This window comes from Lolium perenne, chromosome 2 (genome assembly GCF_019359855.2).
Source record: "Lolium perenne isolate Kyuss_39 chromosome 2, Kyuss_2.0, whole genome shotgun sequence".
In the NCBI taxonomy this organism is placed as follows: domain Eukaryota; kingdom Viridiplantae; phylum Streptophyta; class Magnoliopsida; order Poales; family Poaceae; genus Lolium; species Lolium perenne.
The window spans coordinates 200,919,405-200,939,333 of NC_067245.2; the positions used below are offsets into that span (position 1 = coordinate 200,919,405).

General features: G+C 43.2%; 2 protein-coding genes across 2 annotated transcripts; one reads left to right on the top strand and one right to left on the bottom strand.

The window, feature by feature from the left end:
• The first annotated feature begins 318 nt into the window (after positions 1 to 318).
• Positions 319 to 4,622, top strand: LOC127323633 (uncharacterized). The gene is made up of 2 exons (XM_051351746.2): positions 319 to 558; positions 1,738 to 4,622. The coding sequence occupies exon 2, from the start codon at positions 1,849 to 1,851 to the stop codon at positions 4,084 to 4,086; it is 2,238 nt and encodes a 745-aa protein (XP_051207706.1). The 5' UTR covers positions 319 to 558; positions 1,738 to 1,848; the 3' UTR covers positions 4,087 to 4,622.
• A 730-nt stretch (positions 4,623 to 5,352) lies between these two features.
• Positions 5,353 to 8,562, bottom strand: LOC127323634 (uncharacterized). The gene is made up of 3 exons (XM_051351747.2): positions 8,364 to 8,562; positions 5,735 to 5,848; positions 5,353 to 5,624 (listed from the first exon to the last, which is right to left on the bottom strand). The coding sequence occupies exons 1-3, from the start codon at positions 8,494 to 8,496 to the stop codon at positions 5,578 to 5,580; spliced, it is 294 nt and encodes a 97-aa protein (XP_051207707.1). The 5' UTR covers positions 8,497 to 8,562; the 3' UTR covers positions 5,353 to 5,577.
• Between the last annotated feature and the right edge of the window lie 11,367 nt (positions 8,563 to 19,929).

Sequence of the window (19,929 nt, forward strand, 5' to 3'; positions counted from 1 at the left end):
TTTAGGACACTTTCCCATGTGATATGCCCCTGTGTTAACGTCAAATCTACAGGTTAAAATAGCAATTAATACTACATATTGAATCCTGAATTAAATTAGACCATAAACATATAGGAGTAGAAAAAGCTTTTTGTACGATGCAGAATGGAAATGGCAAGAAAGCCCCTGGAGGGGTTTGGGGCTGGACTGTAGGGGAATTTAATTCAGGGCACCAAATGAGGGCAAAGTTTGAAACTTTTTAAGGCAAACAAAAACAAGGTGGAATAATCTAGTGTTTATTTTTACAGGACACACACACACCCCACGCACGCACACACACACACACACACACGACCTGACCTACACTCTTTTTCTACTACTACTGCTGTCTGTGCTACCCCTCTCTCGCATTTGGTATTACGATTTTTGGGGCTTTGACTAAAAGTCTTGAGCTAAAAAAGCTTCATTTTTTTTAGAGCTCCTTCCTCCTCCAGAAATAAAACAATTTTTGCAATTTGGGGGAGCCCGTGGCCTCCAATCTCTCCGAATTCGCGCGCCTCCTCGACCTGATCCGCATGGGTACGTCCTCACCCTGCTCCCCTCCTCCTTAGCTTTCGATTGAGGTGCTTTTCGCCGCCGGCCGTGGCCTGGCGGGGCAGATCTGGCGGCCTAGGGTTTGGGGCCTGTTCATGGGGAGCTCCAGGTTTTGTGCCCCTGTGGTCAGCGCCGCTGCTGGGTCGGCGCACGGGAGGTGCAGATCACGCGGATCGGTGCTTCTCTTGGCTGGATTCCAGCTTTCTTTCCCGGTGCTTAGATTTGTTCATTTCGTTTGGGTTTTCGTGCTGCTCTGGGGGAGCTGCGGTTCTAGATTCTGCGCTTCTGTGGAAGAAAGCTGGGTTGGATCTTTCCCGCTCTGTGTCTTGCGTTGCTACTACCAAAGATCACCTTTTTTGGCGAGTTAGTTTAGCTCCGGTTGCTGATCTGCTAAGCTCACAGGTTCCGATTTGTTTTTTTTCTTCTTCTTTCGAATTAAGGGCATAGCTCCAGCTTCCATTAAGAGAAGCCTCAAGGTTCCGATTTGGTGTGAAGCAAATCTTAGTGGCTCGTAGTCATTCTAGTGAAGTAGATTGGGTGTACAACCAAGTAAATTTGTCGGAGCTGGCGCGTAGTCGTTCTAGTGAAGTAGATTGGAGGTGTATGGCCAAGTAAATTTGTCAGAGCTGGCAGGGAGTCATTCTAGTGAAGTAGATTGGGTGTACAACCAAGTAAATTTGTCGGAGCTGGCGCGTAGTCAATCTAGTGAAGTAGATTGGGTGGACAGCCAAGTAAATTTTTCGGAGCTGGCGCGTAGTCAATCTAGTGAAGTAGATTGGGTGGACAGCCAAGTAAATTTGTCGGAGCTGGCGCGTAGTCATTCAGTGAAGTAGATTGGGTGGACAGCCAAGTAAATTTGTCGGCGCTGGCGCGTAGTCATTCCAGTGAAGTAGATTGGGTGGACAGCCAAGTAAATTTGTCGGCGCTGAAATTAATTAATGATGTGATAGACTTCACTTCCAGATTGTTTCCCAGACCTAACACGTGAGAAATTAAATGATTATTTCAAGTTCATGGGACCAAAATTCGTAGTATTGTTTTACATGTTGTCTCAGGTTTCACTTCACTGGTGATGTCGTGCTATGTTTGTTTGCAATTCCACTCAGTACGCTCTATATTTTGTTCCTCAATATTCATAACCTTTGCCGCCCTACTCTGCTGCAGATCAATGGAGATTTCATGACTGTCGAGGTTAGATGAACAGTGTTGTGCACTGAACTCTTGTTCATCCTTGCTCAAGTCCAACTGTCTTGTCGATCGAATTCAAAAGTTGAGATGAGTGCAACTGTGGAGTACAATATGGATGAAGCTGTGAAAGCGCGAACTATCGCGGAGAGCAAGTTTCATGTGCGTGACCTCAGGGGCGCACGCAAGTACGCGATCAAGGCCCAGAATCTCTGCCCCTCACTTGAGGGCATATCCCAGATGGTGTCCACTCTTGAAGTTCATCTTGCAGCAGACTCCAAGATTGATGGAGAGTGTGACTGGTATCGGATCTTGTCCCTAGGCGCATTTGCAGATGAAGAGGATGTCAAGAAGCAGTACAGGAAGCTAGCTCTCCAGCTGCACCCTGACAAGAACAAGACAGTTGGTGCTGAGGAGGCCTTTAAACTGATTTCCGAGGCATGGAGTGTGCTGTCTGATACTAGTAGGAAGGCAATTTATGATCAGAAGAGGTCAGATCATTCTGTTGTCAACGTAACCAATGGCATGTATACATATGACAAGAAAGCGACCAAGAGAGCTCGGAAGAATGCTGCGGCCGCTGCCGCCGCCGCTGCTGCTGCTGCAGCGGCAGCTGCAGAGGCTACTACTCGTCCTGCTGGAGTTGAAACTTTCTGGACATCTTGCAATCGCTGTCGTATGCAGTATGAATACTTAAGAATGTATCTTAATCATAATCTTCTGTGCCCAAACTGCCATCATGCATTCATGGCGGTAGAGACTGGATTTCCTTGCAACGGGAGCAGTTCATCGTTCTCCTGGTCAACCAAGCAGCAGCCGCAGAATCACAATAACAATTCCACCAAAAATTCATATGGCTCAACAAGCAGGACTTCGAGCATTCCGGGGACAGGGCATGGGGGGTACCAGCAAGATAGTACTTATGATGCCTACAACACTCAGAGCTTTCAGTGGAATCAGTACGCCAAGACGACACCTGCAGCTGGTACAAATGCTTACAGTGCCCAACCTTCTGAGAAACCGAGGAGAACGAATGAAGAGAGCTACACATACAACTACCCTACAAGTGGAAACATATGTGATCCTGAGATAACTACTTCAAGGCGTGGCCGGTTTGCAAAGCGGAGAAGGCATAGTAATGATTATAGTGCTGTGGATTATGGTGGAGATAACAAAGACACAGTGGTTGCGAACACAGAAACAATTGCTTTCGCAGATGTAGGACGGGTTAATGGCACTACAGTGGAAAAGTTGAGATCTGCAGTGAGTGTAAAGAGGGCTAATGTTTTGAGAGAGATCTCCCAGATTGATACACGAAGCCTACTTATTGAGAAAGCCAAAGAAGCTGTCAGGGGAAAATTGCATGAGCTGAGCGTGGCATCATGTTCACGGCATGCAGAGAAAAGGAAGTCGGAAGGGAAGGTATATCCTAGTGACAACAACATAAAGGCAAATGGGGTCCTCTCTGGCAAACCTGGCAAAGGACTGAAGCTATGCAATTCAATAAGTGTTGACACCCAAGTACCTGCAACTGCAGTTGATGAAAAGAATGCAGAACAGAAGCGTGTGCCTGTTTCTATCGATGTCCCAGACCCTGATTTCCATGATTTTGATAAGGATCGCACAGAGAGAGCTTTTTATAGTGACCAAGTATGGGCTACATATGATAGTGAGGATGGTATGCCTCGTCTATATGCAATGGTGCAGAAAGTTCTTTCAATGAGACCTTTCAGAATCCGCATGAGTTTTCTCAACTCCAAATCCAATATTGAACTGGCACCAATAAACTGGGTTGCCTCTGGCTTCCAGAAAACATGCGGAGATTTCAGGGTTGGAAGGTACCAGATTACCGAAACAGTCAACATATTTTCGCATAAAGTCAGCTGGACAAAAGGCCCCCGTGGGATTATCAGAATTATTCCTCAGAAAGGTGATACATGGGCTTTGTACCGAGACTGGTCTCCTGATTGGAATGAGCTTACACCTGATGATGTGATATATAAGTATGAGATTGTAGAAGTTATTGATGAGTTCACTGAAGAGGAAGGGCTGACTGTCATTCCATTGTTGAAGGTTGCTGGTTTCAAAGCTGTCTTCCATAGGCACATGGACCCCAAGGAGGTCAGGAGGATACCAAAGTGTGAGCTGTTTCGGTTCTCACATCAGGTTCCTTCTCGACTGCTGACTGGGGAGGAAGGCAACAATGCCCCAGAAGGTTGTCATGAGCTTGATCCTGCTGCAACTCCAGTGGACCTTCTAAAGGTTATTACAGAGGTCAATGAAGATGCGACGACACAAACTGCTAAAGAGGGCAACTCTGAACACTGAAAATAGCTTGGGTGTCTGAAGTGTGAAATGTACTACACAGATGACAACAAGTCAACATTTGTTTGTCTCTTAGCTCTATTATGCCATCTTATTTTCGGCTGTTGACTTGGACAACACTGCCAGGACAAGCAGCTTATGTCGCAGACTTCTGACTGGTGATTCGTAGGCACTTCTAACATTCCCCGAGTTCATCGATATCATTCAGAGATTACCCATTTGGAGGCCACTCTCGGTGATTGATGAGGCAAACTAGTGAAAGGAAGCTGAGGAGCCTCATGACTTGCTGATGTTGCTCTGTCTAGGTATGCTGTTCTGCATAGGAGCCAAAATTGAGGGGGGAGCAGCCACTGGGGCTTCCCCATGTACCAGGAAATTATTGATGTACCAATTTACCTAAGTTACTGTATTTTCTTTTAATCTATAGTAATTTGCCCTTATAATGTTGAACTTGATGATTTGGAGATCCTAATTTGAACTCAGTGAACTAGTTCGGCATTTTAATATTATATTTAGTGGAAGTTTCAGCTTCCGTGGTATTTTTTGCTTGGGTTCTTAGTTGGATTGTGATGATTGAAATAATGCAGCTGAAATTACATATGCTGGTGTTATTCATGTTCATTCTACTTCTGGAGTTCCGGGACAAATGGTTGCAGCGTAGCCATTCTTGAACTAATAGGTGAAGCTTGTGAATTTTGAACAGCCCGAGGTGACGATCTGATGCTTGCAATCTTTCAGGATTTTCACTCGCTAAGGAGTTTTCTTTTACTTCACTAGAAAAGTTGTTCTGATTTGTTAGCTTTGTACAGAGATATTGAGATTTGCATGAAACAAGAACAAGGAACCAGCCTACCGTTCAATCTGCCGAGCTTTTGTTGTGTTTTCTGTTGCGTGTGTCCTGGGTCGTACGTAACTTTAATCTCAAGTTGATGTACTGAGCAGTTTCTGTTAAACTTGGCCATTCGGGACTTCATTAAGTTAAGGTCAGAGGCACCTGGTGCATTTTCTCCACAAAAAGAAGAGAGCAAGAACGAGGTATGTTGGGGTTTCTGCTTCAGTAAATGTGTATATTGCAACAATGTTCATTCTGTATCGATGGAGGTGGGAAGCATGGATTGTTGAAGAACGAAAGAACTTGAAAAAGATGCGAAAACAGATGCATGAATATCGTTATAGTTGGCGCATGGCAAGGGGCAATAAGTTTATAGAGCAAAGTTTGTGTGTGTGAGAACGTGCACCGGATAATCAGCAAGCAGCAAACACAACGACTGAAACACAAATCTTATCTATATCCTGAACGCCGAATCTCAGCCACAAAAGCATTTTAAAGCTAAAAATTCCCAGTTACATCGGAATGGTTCCAGATAAATCTCTGTCAGTACACAACACAACAGACATCAGGTACGAGATTGAAAAAGTGGCACGAGTCAGCGATCACCACAACCAATCGGCTAACCATCTTGAGAATTACATGAGGGGAAGGCTCCACTTGGTTTATGCTCCATCAGTGGGGGGTCGCTTCGAGGTGCTGATGTATAGAACTGCACTCATATGAGGGGCGTCAGAATAGATACATGCCCTACCAAAAATTGCCATACAAAATGGGGAAAAAAGCACGGGAAGTAGTATGAAATCCAGGACCAGGACATACCGTTGTTGCCTCTGATGAAGGCATCACCGTATTTGTTCTTCAGCTGACCGTTGACGTACTCTTCAGTTTGCTCCATCGCAATGTTCATATAACCATCCAGACAAGCCAGAATACCTGATCACGAGCAAGTCACTCTTCAGCATCCAAGAAAAATACAAGCTAGATCAGAGCAGCTCCTACAGGAAACAGGGCCACATCCTAGTCAGGAAATACTGATTTCCCTTCTAAGTTAAACACTGACGTAAATATGCTCTATCATGTGTCCTACCATTAAATTTTGATGGGAATGAACATAACCATGTCTGGGTGCCAGCTAGCCCAGTCAAATGGATCATTTAAGAAAAATGGAAGCAGCATATGCTAACAGTAGAAATTCAGTGTACAATTTGTTCGCTTCGTAAAGTGAGTTAGCACATACAAGCATGGGCATTGCACAGAACATGTAAATGCAATAGTCATGCTCGTCTGGCATGCAACTTGTTCTATGCACAACATCCATTAGAGAGAGTAGAGTGTAATTAATACCGCCATGTCCAGTCTTTTTATCAAGATAAATTTGCAGAAACAGTCTTTTTTTTATCAATTACAGATTTACAGTTGTACAAAAAAAAGAGTGTGCAGCAAATAGTCAGTACATTTTGGCATGGCAGAGGTACTCCCACCATGCCAAAATGTAGTGCATACAAGTTTTTTCAGAAACCGAACTATATGAAGTTTGACCAAGTATGTAGAAAAAATCTCAACATCTGTAATACCATTAGATTCATCATGATGTACATTTTCATATGGAATAGATTTGGTGTTGTAGATATAAACAATTTTTTCAATAAACTTGGTCAAACATTACATCATTTGACTTTAAAGAAACTTATATGCACTACATCATGGCAAGGAGGGAGTATACAACTTCAGTAGCCCTTGGGATTACTAGGGGTAGAAGTGAAGACTCTCTGAACTTATGAGTGTACATTCAGTTTCCATCAGTAAATCTTCTAATATTAGTGTAAGCTAAACTTTTAGGCTCCTCAATGGTTCTGTCAAGAAAACTAACACAGAACTGGCTACAATTCTTGCAACCAAGTGCTTAGCAGGAGAGCAGGATGAAACCGTGCCCACATGAGGACCGAGTCCAAAACCATTTGTTCCAGGTGATATATCCTAATAACCAGATGCTTGGAATTCAGATCGATCCTCAAGTGGTGTAAATAACCTGCATTCTAGGAGTTATTGATTTATGCAGGATAAAATGCACTCCCTTCCTCCCAATTTAGGATGCATATTAGATTTAGTCAAAGTCAAACTTTATAAGTTTGACAAATTATACATGAAAATATATTAATTTTTAGAGTACCAATTGCATATAATATGAAAATATATTTCATGATGGTTCTAATAACATTGAGTTAATGTTGTAGATGTTGATATTATTTTCTATACATTTGGTCAAAGTTTACAAATTTTGTCTTTAACCGAAAGTCCGAAACTAATATGCATCCTAATTTGGGAAGGAGGGAGTAATGAACATCTAACAGATTCTTATCTTAGTAAATTGGGCCGATCACTCGAGGGTCGTTGAAGAGGCACTGCGGTAGCGATAAAAAATGACTTGCGCACAATACACACTACTCGCACTTACCTACAACAAATCAAGGTGAGGATTGAGCTCTGAGGCAAGTAGGATACTTGTCTCAGTAGCACGCTCTAGGCAAAGGAAGGAGCAGTTGGAACTATCCTAGCAGCAGAAACGAGTGTCAACATGCGTAAGGAAAGGATGAACCCAAACTCTATGAGCTTGTCTATTTAATTTGGTCTTCCCCGCTGTTGAACATACTCTATTCCATGTATGTGACTTGAATCACCCACATCAAGTAGAGCAAGATCTTTTTTTAGGAAAGGCTCAAGATGCTTTTCGATGATATTTCTCTTAAAAGTTCCGTTATGGGCTTTATCCCATAAAATCTTGGTGCCGCGACTCGCGAAGGCAAAAGTACTGTACCGCTCACAGTTTAGGCGATTTTGGTATCAGCTGTTCATAATCGCAAAAAATAGAAGGGATCTCTTGATTATTACAATGTACACTCTGAATACAATGTCAGTCTTCTCTAGATTTCTTCACTCGAATGTGTAGCAGAGTAAGTTTGTGCACTGTAAAACAATATCGTAATATACGAGTGCACATATCAAAATGTACACATTTGTTGAACTAGTTGGCTACTCGTCAACTTGTCTACAATGTCGAGACTAATTGGTGAAACCTAAGTAGTGCCCCATTCAGGTGTTATCTAGCTCTACAAGGTAAGCTGCTGCTGCTGGCCTGCTACATGAGCCTCAGGCATAGAGCAGCGTACGTAACAATGGAGTTACGCTCCTTTGCAGAAAACCAAATTTCACAGAGAAACTAGCCCTAAGCATCACATGATACCAACTGAGAAAGCAATCTCGGTGCTTACTTACGTAGCCTAATTGATCTAACCTCTGAGGTAATAAAAAAAATCCCACAAGCAGGCCTTCACAGTAGACCTAATCTATCCCCCTTATGCCGCGAGACTCTTCCAAACTGCGCTGAGAAAAAGTGAGTGGACTGCGGTTCCTAGGGTTGGCGCTGTAGGAACGAGAGGGGGAGACGGACCTCTGTAGTCGACGCCGGAGTTGAGCTTGACGACGACGGGGCGGCCCCTGATGGACTTGAGGAAGTCCGAGGGCGTCTTCACCGGCGCTGCTCCCCCGCCGCTGCCGGACTTGTCCGCGCCGCCGGTGCTCATCTCTCGCGTTCGTGTGGGTGGGAGGCTGCGAGGGTTGGGTTTGGGTTTGGGCTTGGTTGGGCTGTGTTGGGTGCTTTGAAGTCTCGGCCTGTTGGTGTTGGAGATCGGGACGAACGAGTTGGGTGGACGTGATCTGATCCTTTCCGTTCTTTGTATATCCAACGGTCAGGTGAAGCAGGGAAGTCTTCTCATAAGCTGACTGCCTAAATAGGGGAATTTTATTATTTACCCCTATTTACACGGGAACTATACGATTTGCCCTTGTTTACATTACACTCTTTTTTGACACACTTTACTTTGTCAATCAATAATTTGCCCATTGTGAGATCGAGCCCACGCCTAAAGACTGAAACGCCCCTGTATCTGTGACCTGGGATGATGTCGATCCAGCTGAGCTGATACCTCTATGTTACAGCATGTTTTCAGGTACCTCATCCGGCTAAAAACTGCAAAATAATCCCCAGCATGTGGTACTGGATCGAAAAAAATGACCCTAACAAATATGAAAAATAATAATGCGCGAGCTGATTTCTTTGGCAGCAAACCCCGTCGCGAAAGGATGCATATACACAGATTTTAGGTCGAGACATTCAGTTCGCTGCATCGCGTCGATAGGGTTGGCGTGGACATTTCACCTCCCCGCCTTTGCCACCCATGCGCCGCCGCCGATTTGCTCACCCCACCCCGATTGCTCCTCCATGCGCCCTCTACCACGCGCAATGGACTCCGACGTCCCTCCACTGCCCCCGAAAGGTGTCACGCACTCCCAATTGTTGTTGACGTTCGTTCCCCTCGGCCTTGTTGCCTCTGGCTTTGTGGACGTCCATGTGGCAACAACTGTTGCGCGAAGTGGAAGCGGCTGAGCCCGCCCGTTGCTTCCTCTACGCCGCCGACCAAGCCTCAAGCACGGGCACGATAGAAAATCAACGGGAGGGGGTCCATCCACCACGGCCAAGCAGAAGCGGAAGGCAGCTACCAGCCGCGGCCATCCACCGCCTCCCCGACGGAGACAGATCTCTACACAACATCGGGGGATGCGCCATTGATACGTCTCCAACGTATCGATAATTTCTTATGTTCCATGCTTGTTTTATGACAATACCTACATGTTTTATACATACTTTATGTCATATTTATGCATTTTTCGGCACTAACCTATTAACAAGATGCCGAAGAGCCAGTTGTTGTTTTCTGCTGTTTTTGGTTTCAGAAATCCTAGTAAGGAAATATTCTTGGAATTGGACGAAATCAACGCCCAGGATCTTATTTTTCCACGAATCTTCCAGAAGTCCGGAGGAGATACGGAGTGGGGCGACGAGGCACCCACACAACAGGGCGGCGCGGCCCAGGAGGGGCCCGCACGGCCCTAGCGTGTGGGGTTGTGGTGACCCTGCATACCACTGCATGTTGTAGTATGCCAGTCGTTGATATAACATTCACGAAGTACCGTTCCGCAAATATTACATCCCTCAGAGTAGTACAACAGAACATAGCAGGTCCATAACTCATTCCATTAATATTACAAACATGATACACATATTGTCTCGGAGCTCCTCTTGGGTCCTAAGAGGGATACTCCTGGGTTCGAGGCGAACCCAACTTAGTTTACAATATAAGAGTCTCATTAAGTTATACATTTATTTCCTCGAGCAGCTAAATACTAAGAGTTCGGGCTGCTCGGTTACTACTACTACTGGATGTCTCTAGGCTTGATCTCTTCCGGAAGCCTCCCCGGTTCCGTAGACGATGAGGTAGTCTACGCCCTCGATACCTCCAGAGAGGTCTGGTTCTTTATAGCCGATGATCTCGGCTCCTTCATTGTTGTCGTAGTCCTCCTCCAGACGATTCAGACAATCTAAGCATGGGATTTAAGAGTGGTATGAGTACGAGCGTACTCAACAAGTTCATTATAGATGAGAGGTGTTTAATGCTGTAGTTACGATATTAGACCAGAAAGTCTAATACCAATGCAAGTTTTGATAAACATTTCTTCAAGAGATTGCTTTTATTCCAAAGAGCTATGTCCGTCAGCCTTCACCGGTTTACTAGAACTTCATGGAGCTCCTTTCCGGCCGCGTTCGCAGTTCCTTATCCCGGAACAGGGAGTGACAGGTCACAGTTCTTTACACTCTGCAAAGGTGTGTTGCTTTACCCATAAGAGATCTTAACCTTGGTGCCAACCGGGCAGCTTTCCCGTCCACACTTCCTTCGGTGTGAGGCCCGGTATAAGGTCTAGCCAATCATGTTCCTCCGCTACCTCGAACACCCACCCTTTGTTGCATGCCCCGACCCTGGGTCCTCGCCGGTCCCATTATTCCCATATATTTCAGGGTGGACCCCGACCACGACGACGATGCAGGATCGAACCAAACTCCTTCGCCGGTAGCTACAACCCATCATAGACCGCAATACCGTGGGGACTTAGGACTCCCCAGCCTCACCATCTTGCTCCTTCGGGCGACAAGTGTACTACGGACAATGCCGTGGGGACTTAGGACTCCCCAGCCTCACCAGCTTGCCCCCTTGGATTACAAGTGTACTACGGTAGAGCGCATCCGTTGATGAACGAGAGGTGGAAACACTTTTGACTACTCCGTCCCACTCCGGATCTTATGGTTAGCACGGTTATTACGGCACAAGAATCACTGGCGACATTTGTTGTTTATTCCTAGATGGATATAAACCCTTGCAATGGAACCTCCACCATATCAACACAATCCATGGTTCCATTGCCCACCACATAGTCATATTCATAGTTATGAAAGTAGTGGTTTTGATTTTTATGCGATAGTGATAACCATAATACTTTGCAAGTAATTTGATAGAAATACTCAAATGACATGAGCAAGTGATGAACTTGCCTGAACACTGCAAAGTTTTGCAGTTGGATGGTGTGGACTGACCCTTGTCCTCTGTCTCTGGAAAATAGCATCATTGTCCGATAAGGGCAATGGTTAAAGAAGCAGTTATGCATGATTCCAGTTTTAGGGTTTGTTCCCCCCTTCCGATGTCGTTGTTATTTCATGTGAGAGGTTAATACTAAGAATAATTTAGGGATACTCTGTTTAGGGTAAAATACAACCTTGAAATATTGTCAAGGTGTTTTTAAAGTCCAATTGCATTAATGGACTTATTTTCATTATTGAAAATAATATGTGTGATTTAAATCATTATTTAAATCCTCAAATTAGGACTTATTCTTAATTGTCTTCAAAAATTCTCTTTGATATTTTATTTAAATAGAGAATTTTATGCTGATCCATTTTCATATTTTTAATTTATTTTTTAGAGCTTCTAAGCATTTCTTATTTAATTTCAAAGTTTCTGCATTTATATGAATTGTGAAATGACTGAAATACCCTTGGGCCCCACCTGTCAGGTGGCCCAACGGGTTAGGTCGAACCCGAGCCACCCTTTGGGCTCGGTCGGCCCATTCGTCCTTTCCTCTCTCCTCGCGCAGAAACCCTACCTCTCTCTCTCTGGCGACCAAAATCGCCTCCGCCGTCGCCGATTTATCCCCGCCGCCTCAGGCCGTCGCCGGCGACGAGGTGCTGCGGATCTGGTTCGCCTTTCGATGGTGAACCAGATGGTCCACGTCGATCTATCGCTGGCGCCATTGTTCACTCGCCATCGACCCGCCAGTACGCCAGACCTTCGGCGTCTGCCGCCGCCGTGCGTTGGAGAGGCCGTGGCCCTTCATCCAGGCGCCTCCCCTGCGCGTGGTGCAGCGCTAGGGTGCGGTGGTGGTCGCCAGGCTTGGCTTGGCCAGGCCTGGTGCCACCGTGCTCCGCCGCGCGCCGCCATGACCGTGTCGGCCACCTCCTCCCTGGTACGTTCTTCTCCTACCCTTCTACTCCTTCTTCTCCTCCTCTTCTTCGTCTAGCTTGGTCACTGGACTGCTTGTCCTCGTAGAGGTACTGGCCGTGCTAGCTGCTATCTTTGTTGTCTTTCTTCTTTGTGCTACTTGTCTTTGTCGTGTGCTGCTTGTGCTACTGCCATGAATCCTTGCTACGGTGCTGCCCTATTCTGCCTATTAGCTATGCTTAATTCTTGCTATCATGGTTGTGCACATTTCTGTGCATGTTCCAGAGCCACATGCTTGTTTAATCTTGCATTCCTGGCTTGAATCCTTCCCTGTGCCTCTGTTCTAGTTACTATTCTTGCTAGACACTCATGTGTATTCAATTTGGCTGCCCTGGCTTGTTTACCATGTGTATTCCTTGCTATTTGCAAGTACCAGGCAATGGTATGCTGTCCCTTGTGCTCAATTTCATGTGTATGCTCAATTGAGCATTACTTTTGATTTAACTGCTTGGTTCAGTGATGAGCACTAAGTGTTGTACTTATGTATCTTGATCCAGTGGTTCATCCTGCCTTGGATGTGCTTCTGGATACAATCATTTGATTATCTATTTGGTTATCTGTGGAACAATTGTTGATTATCTGTGGCTGATACGTCTCCAACGTATCGATAATTTCTTATGTTCCATGCCACATTACTGATGTTATCTACATGTTTTATGCACACTTTATGTCATATTCGTGCATTTTCTGGAACTAACCTATTAACAAGATGCCGAAGTGCCGATTCTTTGTTTCTGCTGTTTTGGTTTCAGAAATCCTAGTAAGGAAATATTCTCGGAATTGGACGAAATCAACGCCCAGGGGCCTATTTTGCCACGAAGCTTCCAGAAGTCCGAAGACGAAACGAAGTGGGGCCACGGGGTGCCCAAACCCTAGGGCGGCGCGGCCCACCCCCTGGCCGCGCCGGCCTATGGTGTGGGGCCCCTGTGCCCCCTCCTGACTTGCCCTTCCGCCTACTTAAAGCCTCCGTGACGAAACCCCCAGTACCGAGAGCCACGATACGGAAAACCTTCCAGAGACGCCGCCAACGCCGATCCCATCTCGGGGGATCCAGGAGATCGCCTCCGGCACCCTGCCGGAGAGGGGAATCATCTCCCGGAGGACTCTACGCCGCCATGGTCGCCTCCGGAGTGATGTGTGAGTAGTCTACCCCTGGACTATGGGTCCATAGCAGTAGCTAGATGGTTGTCTTCTCCCCATTGTGCTATCATTGTCGGATCTTGTGAGCTGCCTAACATGATCAAGATCATCTATCTGTAATTCTATATGTTGCGTTTGTTGGGATCCGATGAATAGAGAATACTTGTTATGTTGATTATCAAAGTTATATCTATGTGTTGTTTATGATCTTGCATGCTCTCCGTTACTAGTAGATGCTCTGGCCAAGTAGATGCTTGTAACTCCAAGAGGGAGTATTTATGCTCGATAGTGGGTTCATGCCTGCATTGACACACAGGACGATGTGAGAAAGTTCTAAGGTTGTGTTGTCTTGTTGCCACTAGGGATAAAACATTGATGCTATGTCTAAGGATGTAGTTGTTGATTACATTACGCACCATACTTAATGCAATTGTCTGTTGCTTTGCAACTTAATACTGGAGGGGGTTCGGATGATAACCTGAAGGTGGACTTTTTAGGCATAGATGCAGTTGGATGGCGGTCTATGTACTTTGTCGTAATGCCCAATTAAATCTCACTATACTCATCATGATATGTATGTGCATGGTCATGCCCTCTTTATTTGTCAATTGCCCAACTGTAATTTGTTCACCCAACATGCTGTTTGTCTTATGGGAGAGACACCGCTAGTGAACTGTGGACCCTGGTCCAATTCTCTTTACTGAAATACAATCTACTGCAATACTTGTTCTACTGTTTTCTGCAAACAATCATCTTCCACACAATACGGTTAATCCTTTGTTACAGCAAGCCGGTGAGATTGACAACCTCCTTTGTTTCGTTGGGGCAAAGTACTTTGGTTGTGTTGTGCAGGTTCCACGTTGGCGCCGGAATCCCTGGTGTTGCGCCGCACTACATCCCGCCACCATCAACCTTCAACGTGCTTCTTGGCTCCTCCTGGTTCGATAAACCTTGGTTTCTTTCTGAGGGAAAACTTGCTGCTGTGCGCATCATACCTTCCTCTTGGGGTTCCCAACGAACGTGTGAGTTACACGCCATCAAGCTCTTTTTTAAAGCGCCGTTGCCGGGGAGATCAAGACACGCTGCAAGGGGAGTCTCCACTTCTCAATCTCTTTACTTTGTTTTTGTCTTGCTTAGTTTTATTTACTACTTTGTTAGCTGCACTAAATCAAAATACAAAAAAATTAGTTGCTAGTTTTACTTTATTTGTTATCTTGTTTGCTATATCAAAAACACAAAAAAATTAGTTACTTGCATTTACTTTATCTAGTTTGCTTTATTTACTATTGCTAAAATGGCCAACCCTGAAAATACTAAGTTGTGTGACTTCACAACCACAAATAATAATGATTTCTTATGCACACCTATTGCTCCACCTGCTACTACAGCAGAATTCTTTGAAATTAAACCTGCTTTACTGAATCTTGTTATGCGAGAGCAATTTTCTGGTGTTAGTTCTGATGATGCTGCTGCCCATCTTAATAATTTTGTTGAACTATGTGAAATGCAAAAATATAAAGATGTAGATGGTGATATTATTAAACTAAAATTGTTCCCTTTCTCATTAAGAGGAAGAGCTAAAGATTGGTTGCTATCTCTGCCTAAGAATAGTATTGATTCATGGACTAAATGCAAGGATGCTTTTATTGGTAGATATTATCCCCCTGCTAAAATTATATCTTTGAGGAGTAGCATAATGAATTTTAAACAATTAGATACTGAACATGTTGCTCAAGCTTGGGAAAGAATGAAATCTTTGGTTAAAAATTGCCCAACCCATGGACTGACTACTTGGATGATCATCCAAACCTTCTATGCAGGACCAAATTTTTCTTCACGGAATTTATTGGATTCAGCTGCTGGAGGTACCTTTATGTCCATCACTCTTGGTGAAGCAACAAAGCTTCTTGATAATATGATGATCAACTACTCTGAATGGCACACGGAAAGAGCTCCACAAGGTAAGAAGGTAAATTCTGTCGAAGAAACCTCTTCCTTGAGTGATAAGATTGATGCTATTATGTCTATGCTTGTGAATGATAGGACTAATATTGATCCTAATAATGTTCCATTAGCTTCATTGGTTGCACAAGAAGAACATGTTGATGTAAACTTCATTAAAAATAATAATTTCAACAACAATGCTTACCGGAACAATTCTAGTAACAACTATAGGCCATATCCTTATAATAATGGCAATGGCTATGGTAATTCTTATGGGAATTCTTACAACAATAATAGGAGTTCACCCCCTGGACTTGAAGCCATGCTTAAAGAATTTATTAGTACACAAACTGCTTTTAACAAATCTGTTGAAGAAAAGCTTGGGAAAATTGATATACTTGCTTCTAAAGTCGATAGTCTTGCTGCTGATGTTGATATTTTGAAATCGAAAGTTATGCCTAATGAGAATCATCATAATAAAATTGTTACTACAGCAAATGCCATCCAAGTTAGAATTAATGAGAATATAAGATTAATGACTGAACTGCGTGCTAGGTGGGATAGAGAAGAAAATGAAAAAACTAGCTAAAGAGAAGAATGTAGCTAAAGTTTGGACTATTACCACCACTAGTAATGCTAATGCTACACATGTTGCTGCACCTCCTACTAATAATAATAAAAGAATTGGTGTTAGCAATGTTTCCACTTCTAATGCAAAGCGCGAGAAACTGCCTGAAACTGCTGAAACTGCCTGTGATAAAGCTGCTGAAATTTTTTCCAACATTAGGGATGATGATCCCATTGCTTTAGATTATAATGGTTTGAATTTTGATGATTGCCACATCTCTGAAGTTATAAAGTTCTTGCAAAATCTTGCTAAAAGTCCTAATGCTAGTGCTATAAATTTGGCTTTTACACATCATATTACAAATGCTCTCATAAAAGCTAGAGAAGAGAAACTAGAGCGCGAAGCCTCTATTCCTAAAAAGCTAGAGGATGGTTGGGAGCCCATCATTAAGATGAAGGTTAAAGATTTTGATTGTAATGCTTTATGTGATCTTGGTGCAAGTATTTCTGTTATGCCTAAGAAAATTTATAATATGCTTGACTTGCCACCGCTGAAAAATTGTTATTTGGATGTTAATCTTGCTGATCATTCTACAAAGAAACCTTTGGGTAAAGTTGATAATGTTCGCATTACCGTTAACAATAACCTTGTCCCCGTTGATTTTGTTGTCTTGGATATTGAATGCAATGCATCTTGTCCCATTATATTGGGAAGACCTTTTCTTCGAACTGTTGGTGCTACTATTGATATGAAGGAAGGTAATATAAAATATCAATTTCCTCTCAAGAAAGGTATGGAACACTTCCCTAGAAAGAGAATGAAGGTAACTTTTGATTCTATTATGAGAACAAATTATGATGTTGACACACCGTCTCTTGATAATACTTGATACACACTTTCTGCGCCTAGCTGAAAGGCGTTAAAGAAAAGCGCTTATGGGAGACAACCCATGTTTTTACCTACAGTACTTTGTTTTTATTTTGTGTCTTGGAAGTTGTTTACTACTGTAGCAACCTCTCCTTATCTTAGTTTAGTGTTTTGTTGTGCCAAGTAAAGTCTTTGATAGTAAAGTAAGTACTAGATTTGGATTACTGCGCAGTTCCAGATTTCTTTGCTGTCACGAATCTGGGTCTACCTCCCTGTAGCTAGCTTAGAAAATTAAGCCAATTTACGTGCATGATCCTCAGATATGTACGCAACTTTCATTCAATTTGAGCATTTTCATTTGAGCAAGTCTGGTGCCATTTTAAAATTCGTCAATACGAACTGTTCTGTTTTGACAGATTCTGCCTTTTATTTCGCATTGCCTCTTTTGCTATGTTGGATGAATTTCTTTGATCCACTAATGTTTAGTAGCATTATGCAATGTCCAGAAGTGTTAAGAATGATTGTGTCACCTCTGAATATTTTAATTTTTATTGTGCACTAACCCTCTAATGAGTTGTTTCGAGTTTGGTGTGGAGGAAGTTTTCAAGGATCAAGAGAGGAGTATGATGCAACATGATCAAGGAGAGTGAAAGCTCTAAGCTTGGGGATGCCCCGGTGGTTCACCCCTGCATATTCTAAGAAGACTCAAGCGTCTAAGCTTGGGGATGCCCAAGGCATCCCCTTCTTCATCGACAATATTATCAGGTTCCTCCCCTGAAACTATATTTTTATTCCATCACATCTTATGTGCTTTTCTTGGAGCGTCGGTTTGTTTTTGTTTTTTTGTTTTGTTTGAATAAAATGGATCCTAGCATTCACTTTATGGGAGAGAGACACGCTCCGCTGTTGCATATGGACAAGTATGTCCTTGGTTTCTACTCATAGTATTCATGGCGAAGTTTCTCCTTCGTTAAATTGTTATATGATTGGAATTGGAAAATGATACATGTAGTAATTGCTATTAATGTCTTGGGTAATGTGATACTTGGCAATTGTTGTGCTCATGATTAAGCTCTTGCATCATATACTTTGCACCCATTAATGAAGAAATACATAGAGCATGCTAAAATTTGGTTTGCATATTTGGTTTCTCTAAGGTCTAGATAATTTCTAGTATTGAGTTTGAACAACAAGGAAGACGGTGTAGAGTCTTATAATGTTTTCAATATGTCTTTTATGTGAGTTTTGCTGCACCGGTTCATCCTTGTGTTTGTTTCAAATAAGCCTTGCTAGCCTAAACCTTGTATCGAGAGGGAATACTTCTCATGCATCCAAAATACTTGAGCCAACCACTATGCCATTTGTGTCCACCATACCTACCTACTACATGGTATTTTCCGCCATTCCAAAGTAAATTGCTTGAGTGCTACCTTTAAAATTGCATCATTCACCTTTGCAATATATAGCTCATGGGACAAATAGCTTAAAAACTATTGTGGTATTGAATATGTAATTATGCACTTTATCTCTTATTAAGTTGCTTGTTGTGCGATAACCATGTTCACTGGGGACGCCATAAACTATTCATTGTTGAATTTCATGTGAGTTGCTATGCATGTTCGTCTTGTCTGAAGTAAGAGCGATCTACCACCTTATGGTTAAGCATGCATATTGTTAGAGAAGAACATTGGGCCGCTAACTAAAGCCATGATCCATGGTGGAAGTTTCAGTTTTGGACATATATCCTCAATCTCAAATGAGAAAATTATTAATTGTTGTTACATGCTTATGCATAAAAGAGGAGTCCATTATCTGTTGTCTATGTTGTCCCGGTATGGATGTCTAAGTTGAAGAATAATCAATAGCGAGAAATCCAATGCGAGCTTTCTCCTTAGACCTTTGTACAGGCGGCATAGAGGTACCCCTTTGTGACACTTGGTCAAAACATGTGCATTGTGATGATCCGGTAGTCCAAGCTAATTAGGACAAGGTGCGGGCACTATTAGTACACTATGCATGAGGCTTGCAACTTGTAAGATATAATTTACATGATACATATGCTTTATTACTACCGTTGACAAAATTGTTTCATGTTTTCAAAATCAAAGCTCTAGCACAAATATAGCAATCGATGCTTTTCCTCTATGGAGGACCATTCTTTTACTTTCAATGTTGAGTCAGTTCACCTATTTCTCTCCACCTCAAGAAGCAAACACTTGTGTGAACTGTGCATTGATTCCTACATATTTGCATATTGCACTTATTATATTACTCTATGTTGACAATATCCATGAGATATACATGTTACAAGTTGAAAGCAACCACTGAAACTTAATCTTCTTTTGTGTTGCTTCAATGCCTTTACTTTGAATTATTGCTTTATGAGTTAACTCTTATGCAAGACTTATTGATGCTTGTCTTGAAGTGCTATTCATGAAAAGTCTTTGCTTTATGATTCACTTGTTTACTCATGTCATATACATTGTTTTGATCGCTGCATTCACTACATATGCTTTACAAATAGTATGATCAAGATTATGATGGCATGTCACTCCAGAAATTATCTGTGTTATCGTTTTACCTGCTCGGGACGAGCAGAACTAAGCTTGGGGATGCTGATACGTCTCCAACGTATCGATAATTTCTTATGTTCCATGCCACATTATTGATGTTATCTACATGTTTTATGCACACTTTATGTCATATTCGTGCATTTTTACGGAACTAACCTATTAACAAGATGCCGAAGTGCCGATTCTTTGTTTCTGCTGTTTTTGGTTTCAGAAATCCTAGTAAGGAAATATTCTCGGAATTGGACGAAATCAATGCCCAGGGGCCTATTTTGCCACGAAGCTTCCAGAAGTCCGAAGAGGAAACGAAGTGGGGCCACGGGGTGCCCAAACCCTAGGGCGGCGCGGCCCACCCCCTGGCCGCGCCGGCCTATGGTGTGGGGCCCCTGTGCCCCCTCCTGACTTGCCCTTCCGCCTACTTAAAGCCTCCGTGACGAAACCCCCGGTGCGAGAGCCACGATACGGAAAACCTTCCGGAGA

Coding starts and splice junctions, on each gene's coding strand:
- LOC127323633 (XM_051351746.2), top strand. CDS start 1,849: ATGAGTGCAACTGTGGAGTACAATATGGATGAAGCTGTGAAAGCGCGA.
- LOC127323634 (XM_051351747.2), bottom strand. CDS start 8,496: ATGAGCACCGGCGGCGCGGACAAGTCCGGCAGCGGCGGGGGAGCAGCG. Junction 5,849..8,363: donor CTCCGGCGTCGACTACAGAG/GTCCGTCTCCCC, acceptor GCTCGTGATCAG/GTATTCTGGCTTGTCTGGAT. Junction 5,625..5,734: donor CTTCATCAGAGGCAACAACG/GTATGTCCTGGT, acceptor ATATGAGTGCAG/TTCTATACATCAGCACCTCG.